The 18,128-nt window shown below is 43.8% G+C and overlaps 1 protein-coding gene across 2 annotated transcripts; it reads right to left on the bottom strand.

Annotated features, from left to right (window-relative positions):
- Nucleotides 1–9,999: 9,999 nt before the first annotated feature.
- On the bottom strand, nucleotides 10,000–17,583 carry LOC120703692. Of its 2 annotated transcripts, none has more exons than XM_039987845.1 (4): nucleotides 17,471–17,583; nucleotides 16,307–16,427; nucleotides 16,090–16,175; nucleotides 10,000–11,592 (listed from the first exon to the last, which is right to left on the bottom strand). In XM_039987845.1, exons 1-4 carry the CDS (start codon nucleotides 17,486–17,488, stop codon nucleotides 10,267–10,269), a joined length of 1,551 nt encoding a protein of 516 aa, XP_039843779.1. In that variant the 5' UTR covers nucleotides 17,489–17,583; the 3' UTR covers nucleotides 10,000–10,266. The 2 variants fall into 2 exon arrangements, with proteins under 2 accessions (XP_039843779.1, XP_039843780.1); XM_039987846.1 differs by having other exon boundaries at nucleotides 17,265–17,573.
- Nucleotides 17,584–18,128: the final 545 nt, after the last annotated feature.

Raw genomic sequence — 18,128 nt, 5'->3', positions numbered from 1 at the left:
GCTCGCCGGACGCCTATCTAGCAACGAAGGAAAATTGCCCGGGCAACCTCAAAGTCCGGAGACGGCTAAGGCAATTCAAACTCGCTCGGGAAAGGAGACCGAAGAACCCGAACATGCAGCGGGAGCAAGGAAGCCTAAGCCAAGAGTTGAAGTGGAGACCATCATCAAGGAGAAGGCACCTACTCCTATGCCAGAGATAGTCACCGAAGAGCCGGAGTTTGAGCTAGATGATATAGACACCAAGATTCTACCGCCAAGGCCACGATACCGCAAAGGTAAACACGAAGATGAGCAATTCAACAAATTTGTTGAGATGGTACGCAGGTTGAGCATCAATATGCCGCTCTTGGACGCTCTACAAGTTCCGACATATTCTCGCTACTTCAAAGACATCATGGGAAACAAACGCGAGATACCGCCAAGCACTGTCAAGCTAATTGAGGAATGCAGCGCGGCAATCGCTAATGAAGCTCCAGAAAAGAAGAGGGACCCCGGATGTCCTACCATCCCGTGTTCCATTGGATCTCTTATGTTCGAAAGAGCACTTTGTGATCTCGGTGCAAGTGTGAGCGTCATGCCAAAGAATGTGTTCGAGAAGCTATGCTTACCGGAGCTGGAACCCACCGCCATGTGCCTAGAGTTAGCGGACAATTCCGTTCGCTATCCTTTGGGAATCGCCGAAGACGTGCCCGTGAAGATTGGAGAACACTTAATCCCCGTTGACTTTGTGATTCTCGATATGGGAGAAGGGAGCAAGGCGCCTCTCATACTTGGGAGGCCTTTCCTCAAGACCGCAAGGGCAAACATTGACGTTGGCAAGGGGGAGATAAAGTTCGACATCAATGGCACCACAAGCGAATTCAAGTTTCGTCCACGCCTCGAGGTATGCAACATGATCAATGTTAAATATGTTCCGCCTCACCGCCGTGTCACTGAGGAGAAGCCAAAGAAAGAAGAGGAGCCGAACAAGAAGGAAGCGAAGAAGGAGATAGAAGTCGTCGCGTCCATCGCGACAAAGAAGATAGTTGCACCCGTCAAGAAGAAAGCTAAAAGCCCGCCTGTGAAGACCAAAAAGACGACTAACGTAGAAGACAAACCCGCACCAAGGATTGTGCGGTAGTGGGTACCCAAGACTGCAGCGCCATGATCGAGCGTTGGTCCGAAGTGAAGAAGAAGAAAGTCTAGCTATAGACTATAAACGAAGCGCTTTGCGGGAGGCAACCCGTTCGTCGAGTCAAGAATAAAGCTGCCGGGAGTTCAACCCGTTCGTCGAGTCAAGAATAAGCTGCCGGGAGGACAACTCATGAAAAGTTTAGGTAAGTGAGTCGAGAATTTTGCTACGCAAGGACATGATATACTTTTGAACAATTGGTCGTTCGGTCGAACAATTCAATTTGGATTTTATTCGCTCGGTCATTCCAATGTTATTTCTTATTTTAAACCAATGACATGAGCCATCCTAAGATTTATTTGCCTCTTCTTGAGAAAGCCACATCCAAAATTCCATACCTATTTTTGGCGACCGTCCTCTCCATGATGGCCGGACCAAGTTGAGTTAAAACACACGAGTAGAGCCACGCTATGTTACTTAAATTCTTGATGCGTAGGTTCACACAAACATAGAGAGAATTTTCAGTTTCATTACCATAGGACTAGAATTTTCCTAACCTTAATTATTCTCTTTTTCAAAATTCTCTCTCACTTTGGCAAAAATTAGAACCTAAACCCAAGACCCACGGTTGAATTCGAGATTGTTCGCTATCGATTCATGAAAGTGAACGGTTCCGGTGCAACCAAAATTAATGTAGTCGGGAAATATTTTTCGACTTACAAATGTAAAGATGTTTCAATTCCCCTCTAATTATTCATTTAATCTCATTGCATGCTTTGAGTCAATTCTGAAATTTTGAAGTTAGAGGAGGATTAAACATCTAAGCATCATTTGGAAAGGGTTTATGTGTTTGATTAACACCCATTGATCAAAGTGAGTTCACGGGAAAGAGTTGTGCTCTCTACCTACCACCACATGCAAATGATTCAAAGGAGGGGGCAGCCATGCATGGGAAGGACAAGTGATTTTCAGCAAAGATGGCACCATGTGATGAATGATTAAGCATGGGACAAGGTGAATGACACAAAGTGGAGAAATAATGTTGCAAGTGGACATCAAAGGCAAAGAAGGAGTGGTTCACATGATTTGGGCGGTGCAAAGCATACAAGATGTACTAGACAGAAGCAAATAATTGCACCAGGAATCCACCAGAGAAAATTGAAGTGGAGAAGAGGGAAAAACACCCTAGGCCGGCCGGCCCCAAGGCCCTAGGCCGGCCGGCCTGGCCCCTATTTATGCCCTCTGGTGCTCCCCTTTGGCAGGTATGCTCCTCACTCATTTCCTTGCTTATGTTCTTCAAGTTCTTTGCCCAGAAATATCAGTTAGAGCCCTGAAAAATTCGTCCACCAAAATCTACTCCAAAAATCTCAGAAAATTCACCACAATTCCTAGTTTGTTCCACTCTTCGATATATTGTTCTCCCGCCAGCAAGAAACCCCAGGTGTATTTGTTTTTGAGTGTGTGCAGCAAGGAGTCACCATGAGTGGCCTCATGAAGTTCATCGCCGGGAGGAGAAGGACACGTTCATCAACATCCGATGCATCGGCAAGTTCTTCGCGGAGGCACTCGGTCTCCGAGTCTCCGCGGAGCATGGAGGAAGACAACCCCGCACCGAGGAGCGACATGTTGCTCCTTGGTGGGATGAGAGACCCGAGAAGCTCCTCCATGAGATTCACCGAAGGGATGCCACCTCCTCCACGGCGTTCGACAAGGTCATCCGCACCACCACCATACAAGCCCAAGAATTCAGAATATGGGTTTATTATCTTGTCGAAGGAAGAAGAAGAAAGTCTCAAGTTCATGAAGGGAAGACTACGAGCAAATTATGATTTTGATGATGAAGCATTGGTGAAGCTGGGATTTCATCATGACATCTATGAGCTATTGGAGAACATCGGTTGGAAGTTATTTTCCGATGGTGTCACGGTTGATATGCAAGAAGAAGTGGCTCTTGAGATGTTCATGACATTAGAAAAATCAACAGAAATGGTGGATGGTGAAGAAGTTTCATGTCTGAAATTTAGGCTCAAGAATGAAGAGAAAGTAATCACCTATGGTGAAATAGGAAGCTTGCTCGGATTCAAAAATAATGCATATGAAATGGTGCAAGTTGAAGATGGAGAGCTTGATGGATTTTGGACAAAAATAGCAAAAGATGTCAACCGCCAAAGAAAGAATATAAGTAATGTTACCCTCCAAATATTCCACTCTTGGTTGAGCAAAAGAATTCTCGGGAGGATGAGAGAATCAAAGGTCACCGACCAGGAATTAAGTTGGATGTATGCTGCATTGGTGAAGAAGCAAGTAATTGATCCCACCAACATCATGGTTGAAAGGTGGCTTTGTGAAGCATCATCCGGTACGGGAGAAGTTGGTTCGGGATGTTATCTCACAATGATAGCCCGAGCAATGAATCCGAGGTTACGAGTGATCCAAAAATTTTATGTCCCGGGAAGAGATATTGGGATTGATCATTTGAGGCAAGGCCATTATATCGGAGGAGATGAAAAGAAGGGATTTACTATTTCTGAGATGGATATTTCCCTCCCCGATCAAAGGCTGAAAATATTTGCAACAGGGAGGATTGATTGGCGAGTTGAAAATATTGGAAAAAAGGTGAAGAAATCAAAAAGAGGAAGGTTAATTGAAGGGACATCGGCATCGGCACATCAAGAAGACTTGGAATAAATCTTCCACCGCCAAGTTCTACTTATTGGAGAAATGAATTTCAAGGTGCATCAAGTGGACAGGGATACCCGCAAGAATGGACGAGTCAATGGGAAGGAAGCCAAGAACATGCATGGGGGCACGCTGCGGCGGCACCCCCACCATTTAGCAACTACGGATGCCCACCCTCGTCATATCAAGGAGAGATGCCCGACCCGTCATTTGGAGCACAATATTTTGACCTCCCTCAACCAGAACAAGCAATGAGAATTATGGGTGCTTATGCGAGAAGAAATATGGAAGATATAGATGCCATCCGGAGGCATACAACCCAACTAGAAGATGGAACTGCAGGAATTGCATATCAAATGGGACTTCTAGGTCTGGCGCCACCGGAACAATTTAATGGAGGAACATTTCAGCAGTATTATGATCAAGGATACAACGCAAGAGCCAATCAAGGAGATTGATCGACGGCATGACCATGAACAAAATGCTCGCACGTGTGGTTTGGATTTTCTATTTCTTTTCATTCATTTTCAGCATGTGTGCAAGCTTGTGTGTGCGTAGCAATTTTCTGTTTTATTTATTTCAGCATGTGTGCAATTTGTTTTCTTTTGTCTTCATCACCATGATAAATAAATGCTTCACCCACACTTTAATGTTATGGTTAGTAATGATGATAGAAAGTTTGTGCCATGTTAAAATATGATGATTGTTGCCGCTTTGTCTACTTTCTTGTGCTTGGTCTATGCATGATTAAACTAATGCTCTCTTTAACATGATCTGAAAATTAATTAAATGCCGGCTAATTCAATTGTGGAGGTTATGATAAATTAGGACCCATATCTTTTACTCTTGCTCTCTTACTTAAGCTTGTCAAGGAAAATTTAATTTGGATTTAATTTTGAGCTAACCTTGTCAATGATAACTTTTGCATTTGCTCTATCCTTCTACAAGCTTAAATGATATATCATAACAAACCATAGAGCAAGAATTATTTTCAAGTGAATTAATTCAGGATTTATCTTCTTTGGTACGAGACTAAGAAGTTGACCATTCCGTATTTTTGCGTACCTATCTTTTGCTAGCCATTCTATCCATGCATTGTGAGTTTCTATACCGGGAACATTGCAAACCTCGCTGGATATCCACCCTTAACCAAAAACATCTTTTTGTGAAACACCTCCTTGACCACAACCTATATATTGAGTATATATATTTATTTCGACGGCAAAATAGTGGAATCAAGAGCAAAATTCAGTAAAACATAAGCTTGGGAAGCATCAAAGAGTTCGCAGAAGAAAAATCCGAAGAAGTGGAGGCCTACAGGCAGTAGGCCGGCCGGCTCAACACCCCTAGGCCGGCTGGCTTGCCCCTTTTCCTCCTTTGTTGGCTTCAATCTTTCACGAGGAGATGCTCCCTTGAATTCCAAAGTTATGTCCAGAGAATTGATAGAAGTTTTGTGCACTCACTCCATCAAGTTATCATCACTTCATTGCTTGAGGACAAGCAAATGTTCAAGCATGGGGGAGGTGGAGTAAGTGCATTGTGTTGCCAGTGGTTCTGAGGAGCAAAAATAAAGAAATAAAAAAAAGAGGAAGAGAGAAAAGAAAAAAAATAAATAATGATGAAAAGCTCCTCGGTCCCGTTTGCTTCATTAAACTCCAGGTACTTTGAAGATTATTCTATACTCAATTATTCCAACCATGTGCAATCCGATAACAAGGACTTCAGTCGTGCCTTGGGATCAACCGTTGCCATTTGCACATGTCCACCATCTAAAGTGTGTGTTCCATTCTCTCCCTCTCCACAAAGAAATTATTTTCCAATGGTCTTTTTGACGAGTCTCGGTAAATCCATAAGAAGTATTTCTTGTTTTGATAATATCCTGATTATAATATCTTTTGTTAGGACTAACCTTTCCAGAGCTCCAGATAAAGCCTCACACATACATATGAGAGAAAGAAAGGAGAGAGTTCCAGCAAGTTTGAGAGACAAGATGCGCTGAGAGTTTCCATGAGCAAATTGCAATGAGGTTTGAATTTTTTATCTTGGTTTAGCATTACTTATGGAACTTACTTTCTTACTCCTAAGACTTGTTTAATTTTGAGAGCATGTGCTTAATAATTGTGGGGAAACATTTAACTTGTATCTACCTTCCACATTGAAAAAGCTGGGTACAACTTGAACTAATAAATACAAAATATTTTTTGGGAGCATTGTGTTTTCTCGTGTATGATCAAGTGCAGGGATTGGACACTGAAAGGCAGTGCTGATTTTTATCAAAGACTTACTCGAGGACGAGCAAGGTTTAAGCATGGGGGGAATGTTGGCGCTCCTTAAGTATCCATTTTATCCCCTGTTTAACTTTGATAATGGCATGAATTTAATATCAAAATCACTAACCATCCTAACCTCGGCCCAATTATTGGTCGTTTTCACGTTTGCACATATATTTTGGAGGTACTTCGTTTTTACAGGTTTTTGACCAATTTTGGAGCATGAAATGGCGAAGCCCACGATCACGCGATGACACGAAGAATGACGAAGGCCAAAGCCCGAACAAAGGATCGAAGGCCATGATGATTAGAGGCCCATTCATGCACATCCACCCTCCAATGAAGCCCAAAAGACAAAGCCCACAAGATAAGATTGAGATGCTTCGGGGCTAAGCAAAGCAAAGAGATATTTATGGAAGGATTTTCCATCCTATCCTTCTTCTCGAAGAAATCTCGAAGATAACGACGTCTAAAGGGGTGCAATCGTGAAAGACATAAATTCTAGAAGATTCCAGGAGATTTGGGGAGAAAGTTGAGCACCAGCCGGCGAAGGAAAGACCCAGGCCGGCCGGCCTAGGCTCATTGGGCCGGCCGGCCCAGCCTGTTTTTAGGTCGGTTCGACCTCCCCTTTGACCGAGGGTTCTCTGAGGCTATTTAAAGACCCCTTCCCAAGGTTCACGAGGAGAGCAATTCGGGAGACGACGCCAAGGAGCAGAGAAGATAGAGGGACACCTCTCGGAGAGCCGAGGGTCGTGCTAGTTGTCTAGGGTTTGCCCTAGCCTACGTGGGAACCTTGCAAGGAAGACCACGTCGGAGTTCTGGAGCTAGGATCATCAAGATCAAGGTAGGGCCCCGGTTGTGATCTTGTGATGTACTATCATTCATGGTGAAGTTATTTGTGTTTCCGAATGTTTAGCGACCATGTTCTCCTCTTTCGATTTCGTTCTTTTCTTTGGGTTCGCTTCATCTTAGATCTATTATCGAGATAGATCACTTAGCATGATCTTGTAGTCATGGTGGCTAGAGGTTCATGGCGGAACTACCAAAGTGAGTTCGACTTGCTTCAGGGTATCCCGTTGAAAAGGGGGGCGTCGTGACAGGCCGTCTCCACAGAGTAGGTTGGGTATCGAGGGATCGGATTGGAGATTTTGGGTTTAAAGAGGCTTTTCATTGAGATTCACATCTATCTTACTTCACTTTATCTAGCTGGAACTACAACATATGCATGATCTAGGTGATCTAGATTGGTTATCTCTAACTTTCTCTTGCTACCTTCGGTGTTTGTCGTGTTTTTAGTAGATTAGATTCGTTTTCACCATCTCACATAAAGGAATCTCTATGCTAATAGATTGTTTCTTGTCTCTTTGGTTCCGTGGATTGATAAACCTTGGGGGAATACTCTGAGGGAAAAGCTACACGAATCCGTGCGCTTGCGGTATATAAATCGGGGGTGCTAAGGAGCGTCAACAGCGAGGCGGCACGGCAAGGCAGCAACACGGCGCTCGCGGCGCTACGGCGAGGCGGCTTGGCGTGGCGGCGGCTCGGCAAGGCGGCGGCAGGGTGAGCATGGCGGCTCGGCGAGGCGGCACGGCGAGACGCCGCCACGGCGCACGCGTCGGGTCGGCGAGGCGGCGGCACGACGATGCGGGGGCTCGGCCAGGCGGCACGGCTAGGCGGCGAATCGGCGAGGCGGCGGCGGCAAGGCGAGTAGGCGGCTCGTCGAGAAAAGTATGTGTGCAAGGGGCCGGGGCGAGAGCCGTTGCGGCTAAGTGTGGGCCGCCCTTTTGCCGTGTGCCTAGATCCAGGGCACACGACAAACAACGTCTTTGCCGTGTGCCCCGATCCAAGGCACACGGCAAAGAGACTGTTTGCCGTGTGCCACGATCCAAGGCACACGACAAACAAGTTTCTATTAAATTTAAATTTCACCCAACTAATTCGATTTCAAAAATTGTTATATCAAATTAAATTGAATGACCAATCAAAAAATATTGCCAAATACAGTAAACAACTCATGTTTTATGATTCTAACAAAAAAACTATTATTTCATGCATTTCAAATTGTATCAAACAAATCGTTTCCATATCGTGTTTAAAAAAATTTGATTTAACAAAATTTACTATTTTTGTCTCCCAAAGTGCATAAACATTATGATTTTGATGATTCTTTGAGAAAAAACATTATTTCATGTGGTTATAGCTCAATTTCAATGTATGTTGACATGATATGGTTTAACTGCAAAAAAAATGAAAATTAATAAATGGATCTGAAAAAATCCCAAATTTTGGCAATAAAGAATCTAAGTACGATATTACATATATAAAATTTTTGGAATTAAAAAATGGATTGGACCATCACTCTAGCTCAAAATATGAAAGATTTCTTCTCGAGTTCACGAATCTTCTTCGGATATGCTTCTATTACTAAGGACCATACGTCTAACATTTGCGAAACCTACTCAATTTTTTACCATAGCATAAGCACAGGAAATTATTGAATCATGAAAATTTTTAGAATTTTTAGACCTCATATGCTATTTATAAAATTTTAAAATGGTCCAGCCTCATGTTACCGGGCATGGTTCGAGAAAAAGGATTCTCGATATTGCATCCGATTTCATGGATACGACCTCAGAATGGACTCAACGACATGAATTTGATTTTCGGATGAATTTTACTACATTTGTCAAATCAGTTCCAGTTCAAATTGGACTTAATTCTAAGAAATGTGTTTAATGAAATTAAATGACTAAATATAGCAAATAGATTTTAAAAAATACCAGATGTTAATATCAAGTCCCATATAAAATATATGTATTCCTGAAAAAATTGGGAGTGATAATTTAATTTTTTCTCCAATACTTTGCCGTGTGCTTAGGCTCTGGCGCTCGGCAAACAAAAAAAACCCACGGCAAAATTTTGAATTTGCCGTGTGCCAGCCCAAGGCACACGGCAAAACTGGCGACTCGTTACGGTTTCAAAAAATTTGCCGTGTGCCAAATGTTTGCCGTGTGTTTTGTCCGTTAGCACACGGCAAAGACGTGAACCCGTTACGGTTTGAAAAATTTTGCTGTGTTGTTATTGTTTGCCGTGCGTCTCGTTCTGCTGCACACGGCAAAAGAGTCCTTTGTCGTGCGCTTGTTGTTTGCCGTGAGCTTCATTTGAGGCACACGGCTAAAGGGTCCTTTGCCTTGTGCCCGAGTTTTGGCTCACGGCAAACAATTGGGCACACGGCAAATATTCAGTTTCCCGTAGTGACTCCTATCTGGAAAGGGCGCTACAGTAACTCTAGCCAGTTGGAGACCCGTGGCCGTCTTGACCAGATGAGCACTTAGTTTTCCATATACGAACACACACACCAGAGACTTGGGACACACGTCCCTCTTTCGACCGTTTGTACACTCCTACTGCAAACTGATGCAAGATACACAAGCTAGCATCCATAAACTGGATGTAGGGTATTACACTTTCGAGCGGTCTGAACTAGTATAATCTTTGTATCCTCTTGCATACCATCCGCCCCCTAAATGTGCAATCCACGAGAATCACTAGCCGGTGGTAAGAAACACCGACAATTACCCAAAAGGGAGTATCTAAAATTTCAATGAACATGGTGTTCAATTGAAGTATTAGATTCATCTAGTAGTTGCGTAACTTGAGCTACTAGTCATATCAATGCATTGTACGAGTCCGATTCGCATACTTTGTGATGACAATGAAGAAACTTAATAGAATTTGAGTTTCACAAAATTTGCTAAGCTATCTATTTAACAAAAATTACTAGTCATATATACTTTGTCACAAAATTTGTGACAACACTCCCCTTGGCCAAAATTATGCTATGTGTATGCCTCATTATTAAAAACTCACCCCAAAAAACCCGGTGAGAAACAATATATGAGAAAAGAGTACATCACATGCATCAGCTTATGTTGCACCTGTTACCTCATTAAAAACCTTGCATTAGAAAATCCAGTGGGAAAAAAACTCATCATGAGAAAAAGAGTACAACTGTTGATGCTGGACCGGTCTTCAGGATCTGTCGTGATCTTCGTGATCATGAGGAGCTGGCTTCAGGTGTCACATATTTTTCTAGCAAAGCACCTATTGAGATGTCACATGTTCGCACCTTGTCTAAGATTATACATTGGAGTTACCCTCAAGGAACAAAGAATACATAATTAAAGTTAGAGTATTCTTCATCGCCTATGACTTCATCACCACCACACCATAGATGGCAAGCGCGGCTGCTGTAATCGTCCCCAGGGCGGCGCAGGCCAGTATGTTGGTGGCCGCGTTGAAGCCACCCCTGGCCGGACCGCCCGACCGGAAGCTCATCAGGAACATGAGCCCGAGCCCTGACGCAAACGCCGAGGTCAGCAGGAACATGCAGGTCTTGTTCGCCGCCGTCTTGCCGTGGTTTCTGTCAGAATCCCCGATGAAGCGCCCAAAGATCACCATGACTCCTCCCAGCGACCACGCGGTCACCTGCTTCCCTATGTCAGCCATCCACCCGAGCTGCTTCTCCTGGATCGGGTCCGGATCAGCTGGTTGCACATCTTGCCGGTCTAATTTCTCCCGGGCTTTCCCCTGTTCATTACCGTCACCGGCGCCCTTCTTGGCGGCTGCGAAGTGCTGGATGATGAACTGGACGAGGGCAGCGAGGGCCAGGGAGATGAACGCGGTGAGCACGTAGAACCTGAGCACCACGAATGCCGCCGAGAATGCGGCGACGGCGAGCAGGCCGAGGAGGATGACGTTTGCGTGCCCGATCGCTCCGACGAGGGACCGCCTACGCAGTCTGCTCTCAATCTTGAGCGCCACCATCGAGAGGACCATCAGGAGAACGCTCATCACTGCCGTGCTGAACATGAACATGATGGCAACGTGGGTGGCGCGGAGGGTATCGTCGTCGCCGGCGGCGTCTCCCGGTTGCTGTTGCTTGTCCAGGGCTCCGAGCGTGCCGACGAGGCCCCCGAATGACGAGGCCATCAAGGCCCCGGTGATCTTTGAGCTGGCTTCCATCTCCTCCGCCTGCTCCGTCGACTCGGCCGCGTCGTCGCCGTCCGGAGGCTCTGTTGCTCCGTCGCTCCTGCTGTTCGCGTACCAGTGGACGGCGGCGACGGCCACCGCCGCCAACGGGGGCACGGCGAGGCCAACGTAGAGGTAGAGCTTGAACGGCATGACTAGCAGCAGGCTGAGCAGTGTCAGCGCCGGTAAGGCGATGCAGGCGTAGAAGAGGCACCGAGAGATGGCCCAGTGGTAGAAGCCACGGATCTCCGGGGCCGCCCCCAGCAGCTGCATGCTCAGGAGCATGAAGGATAAGCCGCAGATGCAAGAAGCGAACGCGAGGAGCATGAGGATGTCGAGGCGCCAGTTGTCCGGCCCCTTTGGCAACGCCGAACTGAAGGAGAGGCCGGGGAGCATCACGGCGAAGGAGAGGACGGCCACCACGGCGCCGAACTGGATGTTTCTCTCGCCCTCAGCCGTGCCACGTTGTTCGTCCCCCGTCCCCGCGGAGCTTGTCTCATCCTGCAGAACGAAGCCAATTGCAGCAAGATATATATCAGTAATTTTTTTTATTTAGAGATGCTTAAATTCCTAATGCATCTAGCTGCCAGTAGTGAGTAATTGAGTTTGAAAATGCCTATATATCACTCGTTAATTCAGAAGGGGTATAGAATCACAAAATGACAGGGCTGCAATAAAAGTATGTTCAAGGGTACGTCGTACTACAACAGATAAGAATCTACAGTAGTTTAGAAAGAACGTCTCCAGTGCAGTACTGTTGTTTTGCCCATTGTAACACCAAACATACCAACCCGGTACTAAAAATTACCCAGTACTAAAACGTTATACGTCCAAAAAAATAAAAAAAATATTTAAACCTGGTACTAAAGCGTCACACGTCACAAGCAGTCATGCGATATTTCCACGCGAAATACGTGCATGTACCATAGCCTCACAACAATATAGCGATCCTTTCAACTAAAGATGAAGGATCGACCACCAGAGATGTGAACTACCCCCCCCCCCCCCCCCCCCCCCCCCCCGCTCCCCCACACACCACACACACAAACACTCATGAGGCTCTCTTTAGCCTATAGCAAATGAAGAAGGGGGTTTCTTGGATACCATCCAACAAGGCATATCCCCCTCAATGTTTAAAATCTCCGGATAAACCTCTTAACTGCCGGCCTTTGCAGCAGCTAAGGAAAGCTATAGCCGGCTATTACTACAGCTAAGCTATCTAGCTGTTTTGGAAAATTTGGAAATATAAACACATTTGTCATACAAGAATACATGACCATAACATCCAGTACTAGAGACCAAGACCACAAAGGTACCTAAAAGTTAACATATCCACTAGTCATTATTACAAGATAGAGAACACTTGACAACATAAGCATTTCATAGTGCATACATGACACTTGCCCACAGGAACATTGCCGCAAAACGAAGGCCTAATTTAGCAGCTATCTCTAGCCAAGTACAGCTATTAGCAGCAGCTAAATCATAGTGTTAAACTTGATCTATCCTAGCTGTTCCTCTCCCCAGCAGCTAGCTATAGCCGGAGATATAAAACCTTGACCCCCCTATATATAGTATACATATTCCTAAAAAGATAACCAAAATACCCCACTAACTGCTACACTACGATACCTGCGCACAAGATTTCATTTTTTAGATTATGGAATAAATTCCAGCCTTGATCATGCATTCACAAGCGAATGACTACAATCAAAAGAGTTACAAGAGTTCTTAGACTCTGGACTTCAAATGAGGAATTTCACAAAAACAAGAAAAAAGTTTGATATCCGGCTCAACCTAGAAGACTAAGCTTCAAACTTCTTCTTCGTTCCCGCTTCAACCTTGCAATGTATCCACACAAACCAATCCATCACATCACTCGCCTGCTTAGAAGCTTGATATCCGGTGAGTATGTAGCTTGCCCTTTTCATATAAATCTCTGTTTGGCACAAGAGTAGGAGGAAATGTCAACATCGCCTTCACGGTGGGAATGGCATCAAATGATGTCATCGATGCCGACGCCAGCTCTACGCCGGACAAGAATTTCCTTGAACGGTTTCCGTATCACCCAACAATCATGGCCTGCAAGTAGGATAGCACATCGACAAAGCCTCAAGCGAGGAAATCCCTACAAAATGCAGCATCATTATCGTCTAGCGTGATGTCGGCTGAGATTTCTCCCTATGATCACCGAACCCGGTCCGTACACCATCACTAGAATCTCAGCCACCACTAGTGTTGCCAGCTTGTCGATGTCTCTTCTCCATGCCGTAAGCCAGCCGCGCACAGCTTGCACCGCCACCGTGCAACCTCCATGGGTCGCTGCTGCGCCGGCTTCTGCTCCGGACACCATATATGCCTTGAACACTCACAAGCTCTTCATGACTTCACTTCTTCTCGACGTAAGCTTCATGATGACACAATGTGCCTTTGAACTCGCTTCACTCAGGGCACTATATGAGCCCTTAGTGTTGATGTCTGAAGCAGAAAACCAAACCACCAACAATTTTTAAGCCTGGACAGTCGAAGCCCAAGTAGTAGCTACACAACTCTTTGTATCTCCATTATGTCCGACCTCCTCCAAGATCTTGATGCCTTAAAGTTTTTCACGTTCCTGTGCGTGCGCACCTACTCAAATTTACCATCACTATCTTCCTTTGACTTGTCCGATTCCATCCTAATCACAACGTACCCTTAGCCCTTCAACTATGCAATTAGATCACTCCTGCCTCCACATGCACTCCGTAGTCCATCAGACGACCCCCAGCCACATTGTTCATCCTTTACTATGCATGGTCCTCCGCTGAACTATAGTTCGCCCTTTGTTCACCAACTGCAGCCAACCACTATAGACACATGTCACCTGCACATCTAAGCCAAGAGATATATCAAAGCGCACATATTGTTAATTCCTCAACACAAAGAGATTGGAGCGCCACTTGTCTCTCAATTTCTATGACATTTGCGATTTGAGTTGTATTTGTGTTGATAGAATTATAGAATCATGCAATTTTACAAGTAGAATTGCAACTTTATTGCAACCTTTGATCATGAGAAAACTAACGTACATGGACAGCTCACAATTCAAAAGTTTTGGATTTGTATTTCACATTCTATTGGATAATTCCAGGCCGAAAGTGTTACACAAAACACTACCCACAAAGAACTCGCATGGGCAAAATTTGAGTGTCAACAAACCTAACCCCAAAGCCTAAGAGATTGGGCACACCCTTCGATTTTTTTAGTTGAGGTAAAAGCCACCACTAGCCTATTGCTTGGACCTAAAACCCATACTACCTTACTATTGTAAACAACTATGTATTTCCACACTTGGTCTGAAAACTCCTACCTAGACTAAATCTTCTCTTCCACCACATCATGTTGCTCCAAATCACGTGGTGTTTTCTGCATACCAGTATCAAGCACTTTTTGAAGTTCCTTCGGTGCTGCCCTCCATATATGGCACCTTGAAAAAATCCCTCCCCCCCAGGCTTCGCTAAATAATTGGTATCTTACTTATACCAATGAGTTCCACATGCATTGACTGACACTTAATGATCACTCCATTTGTCCCACCACATTACCATCTGCTCCCAATCAGCACCAAAGTCAAATGGAATCTTCACCATTGATCACCATATTATTAATGATGGCATGTACTTGCGGCATCAATCATAGATAAAGAAAACATTTGTGAGGGCATGACAAGTCCATGCTCGACAATTTTCTTCATATCATTTATGCCAATGGAACATTATCTTATCATGCATGACATAGCAATATCATTGACTGGCATGGTGGAAATGCCTTAGCTTCTCTAATGATGAGATTTGTTAAAGTAAATGTTAACTTCTCACCTTTCCCTATGAGCTAAACTTTTTGGGTTAAATTGGTCGGTGAATCCAATAAATAGGATCGGGTTTCACTGAGGCCCGACCATGTAATTAGCTTCTGAGGATAGTATGGCAATAGAGTGATGATATAGTGGTGACTTGTGGTGGAGAAGAGGCCTTAGCTGCGGGTTAGGGATTGGGAAAAAGGCAAGTGGAACCTTGTGATAGTAGCTATAGCTTTAGAGTCAAATTCCCATATAACCTGACTATTGGGAATTTGTTGATTGTATTTCAGTGCCTATCATGTATGCAGCCCGACGGTCTAGGGGCTCAAATGGGGCACCAATTGCGGATGATGACTACTAAAACATTGTCAGTAGATCTCAAACATAGTGTATATATATAAAATAAGCATGTCCATATACTATATGTATGGTCACATACCCAACATAGTATATATCATCATATATATTCTAGTATGAACATGTACTCCACATATATACTCTTCGTTGGATCAGATACGTCATATATCATGAGATACACATATGAGAGTAGCTACAAACAAGTGTAGAATTTTCCTATATATATCAAGCCATTATTATCAACATCAAATTTACAAATACATTTTTTTGTCTTAAAAAATATTATAGTTTACTTGAATAGAGTGGCACTGTGTTCAATAGTGGCATAGTACCTGCATATTGTAGGAAGTCGACAAAAACGTTTGGCTCTTCCCCATGCCAATCGATATTTTAGTTTTTTTTATGCCGATATTTTAGTTTTTGGGCAAGGTGAGCTCTCGTTCTATTTCCTTCCTTGGCACAAAACTATATTTGAGCGTTGGCTATATAATTGACACTAGCAACGTTTCCCATGGTGCGGAGCATGAATAATTTTGCTCCGTTGAAAGGTCTTGTGGCTCGTGGAGCATCGTCTTTTCTTGTCATTTTGTCGAGTAGGAAGGGAATTCCCTATGATTCCCCACATCACATGCCGTGCCTCCTACCTAAACCTAGCTAGCTGCTGATTTCGGTGGGCTCTGTCCAGCCTCCGGCGTGATGAGGTCGGATGTGCTAGGGGCCGGGGGCTGGTGGTGCTCTTGCTGCCTTATATTTCAGCACCCAAATACTGCAGATCAGGGATACCAAGTATTCAAGCGGCGTACCTGGCCTTTTGTGGCTGGTGTTCCTGATGCAGGCCTCTCCGTCTCCTCTGCGGCTGTTTCCGTCTCGACAGATGATGAACTCGAAGCTGCAAACACAGTAAACAACTTACTCATACTATGTGGCAGTATATTCGTGAAATCCTCAGAGAGACAAATTAAAGTAGCTGGGTTGCGCATGAACAACGGCCAGCATCGTTGGTAGAGGTGTGGTCCTCACCCTGCCTTGGATCCTTGCCAGTGGGCACGGTCGTCTCGACTACGGACACCGGGTGCTCTTCCTCGATCGGGATCTTAACATCATCAGCCATGGTCATCGTGGTTGGAGCTTGGAGCTCCCCCTGTATATATATAAAATCGAATTAGTTAATTACAACCTAATCATAGAGGAAAGAGGTCAAACGAAGGTTCAATAATTGAAGCAATCTAATCATATAGGTTCAATAGTTCCCCGTTTCAAAAAAAAATAATAGGTTCAATTCGTAGAAGGGAAACTAAAATGAAGCACTATCAGCTAGCAGTAGTGGATCACTTCTTAATTTTCTAGAGGAATCGATATTTGTTTTCTTGTTGTCTTTTTAATCTTTTTTCCCTGTATATCTTGGCCATCTATTGAACAGCGGCATCACTACCACGTTATTGAAGTATGCTGGATCAAGTGGCAGCAACCTATAGTTAGGCATGCAAGTGGTCGTACTAATTTGCAGGCATATATACAGCACATGAATTTCGCAAACAGCATCCATTGTGCATAATCAGATGATGCCTATAGAGTTTCAAGATGCTGAGAGAAACAAAAACCTAAGGTATTGTTAAGAAATGAACACGATAAGACGGAAAAGAGTGGGTTCATGTGCCTCCAGGTGCATATGCACGCAAAATTGAAGTCCGAACCAAATAGGCCATCAAATAGGTTCTGGAAAATCAAGCAACCGATCATGCATCACACGCGCACAGCACTCGTCAAAGTGAATTATCATGTTTTCTTTCCAAAAACTCATAACCATGCATGAACTGCACTCAAAACCACAACCATAAAATTTCCTTTCCTAAGAACATAGAATCAACAGATCAATTACCAAGAAAAGATAAACAAATGGAATTCAGTAGCTTGTGATCTATATGAAGTGGCAACAAATCAAAAGGAAGGAAATTTGTAAGAAACATTACAATCTAACCTAATGTGATCCCAGCAACTCTTCTGTTGAGGAGGAGCAAGTTGGATCGATGACTAATACAACAAAGGCAAATCAACACATGCTATCGTATTTATTTGTGCTACTTATATATGATGGTCATGAATCAGAACAAAAGTACTATTTTCATCAACATAATAAAATAACAAATCCTTAGCCATGAAGCTAGCCCGGCCCCCTCTTCTTACCTGTGACTTTTCTTCCATGGCGATTGAACGAGTATTTTATTGTCTAGATGGGATATATAAGGACCACACTGAGGTCATGTTTAACAAACTAGCAACGCATGCAATGACGTAGGCACACGATACTGAATATTAGTAGAGGTAAGATCAAAATGAGATGAGAGAAAACATCCAATTGATTTCAGGAACCCCCTTTATACACACTACTAATTCAAACAAAACATTTCCAGTAAATAGAATAATACGCTACTAAAATGTACCCTATGTTTTTTTACATATCACATTTATTTTGTCCTAATAAGTCAACGTTATCCAACTTTGACCAAATTTATAGAAAAAAATACAATGATTCTATACTTACCAAATACATTCCATATATACGGTGGAATCAATAAAACAAATTTGATATTGAAATAAGTTAACTTGCCAGTAGTTTTGAAAGACTTCAAGGTGTGTCACACGTGTCTTGTGCATGGTTAGTTTGTGAACATTTTGCGTCAACCAAATATTGAGAAGTTCAACAAGACATATGCCGCCGTTGTTCATAAGTTCGTAACGGTTCATTATTTTTAGATTAAGGAAAGAGTTCCGGCCTTGATCATTCGCTCGCAAGCGAACGACTACAAGAGTTACAAGAGTTCTTAGACTCTGGACCTCAAAT

Source organism: Panicum virgatum, chromosome 4K (genome assembly GCF_016808335.1).
Source record: "Panicum virgatum strain AP13 chromosome 4K, P.virgatum_v5, whole genome shotgun sequence".
NCBI lineage: Eukaryota > Viridiplantae > Streptophyta > Magnoliopsida > Poales > Poaceae > Panicum > Panicum virgatum.
The sequence above is the reverse complement of the archived record's forward strand: the minus strand, read 5'-3'. Positions and strand labels throughout refer to the sequence as shown.

Bases quoted from the DNA above. Each gene is read 5' to 3' on its own strand.
- LOC120703692 (XM_039987845.1), bottom strand. The intron at 16,176-16,306 runs GTGAGGACCACA...CTGTGTTTGCAG, and splicing joins TGGCAAGGATCCAAGGCAGG to CTTCGAGTTCATCATCTGTC. The intron at 11,593-16,089 runs GTACGCCGCTTG...TTCGTTCTGCAG, and splicing joins CACCAGCCACAAAAGGCCAG to GATGAGACAAGCTCCGCGGG.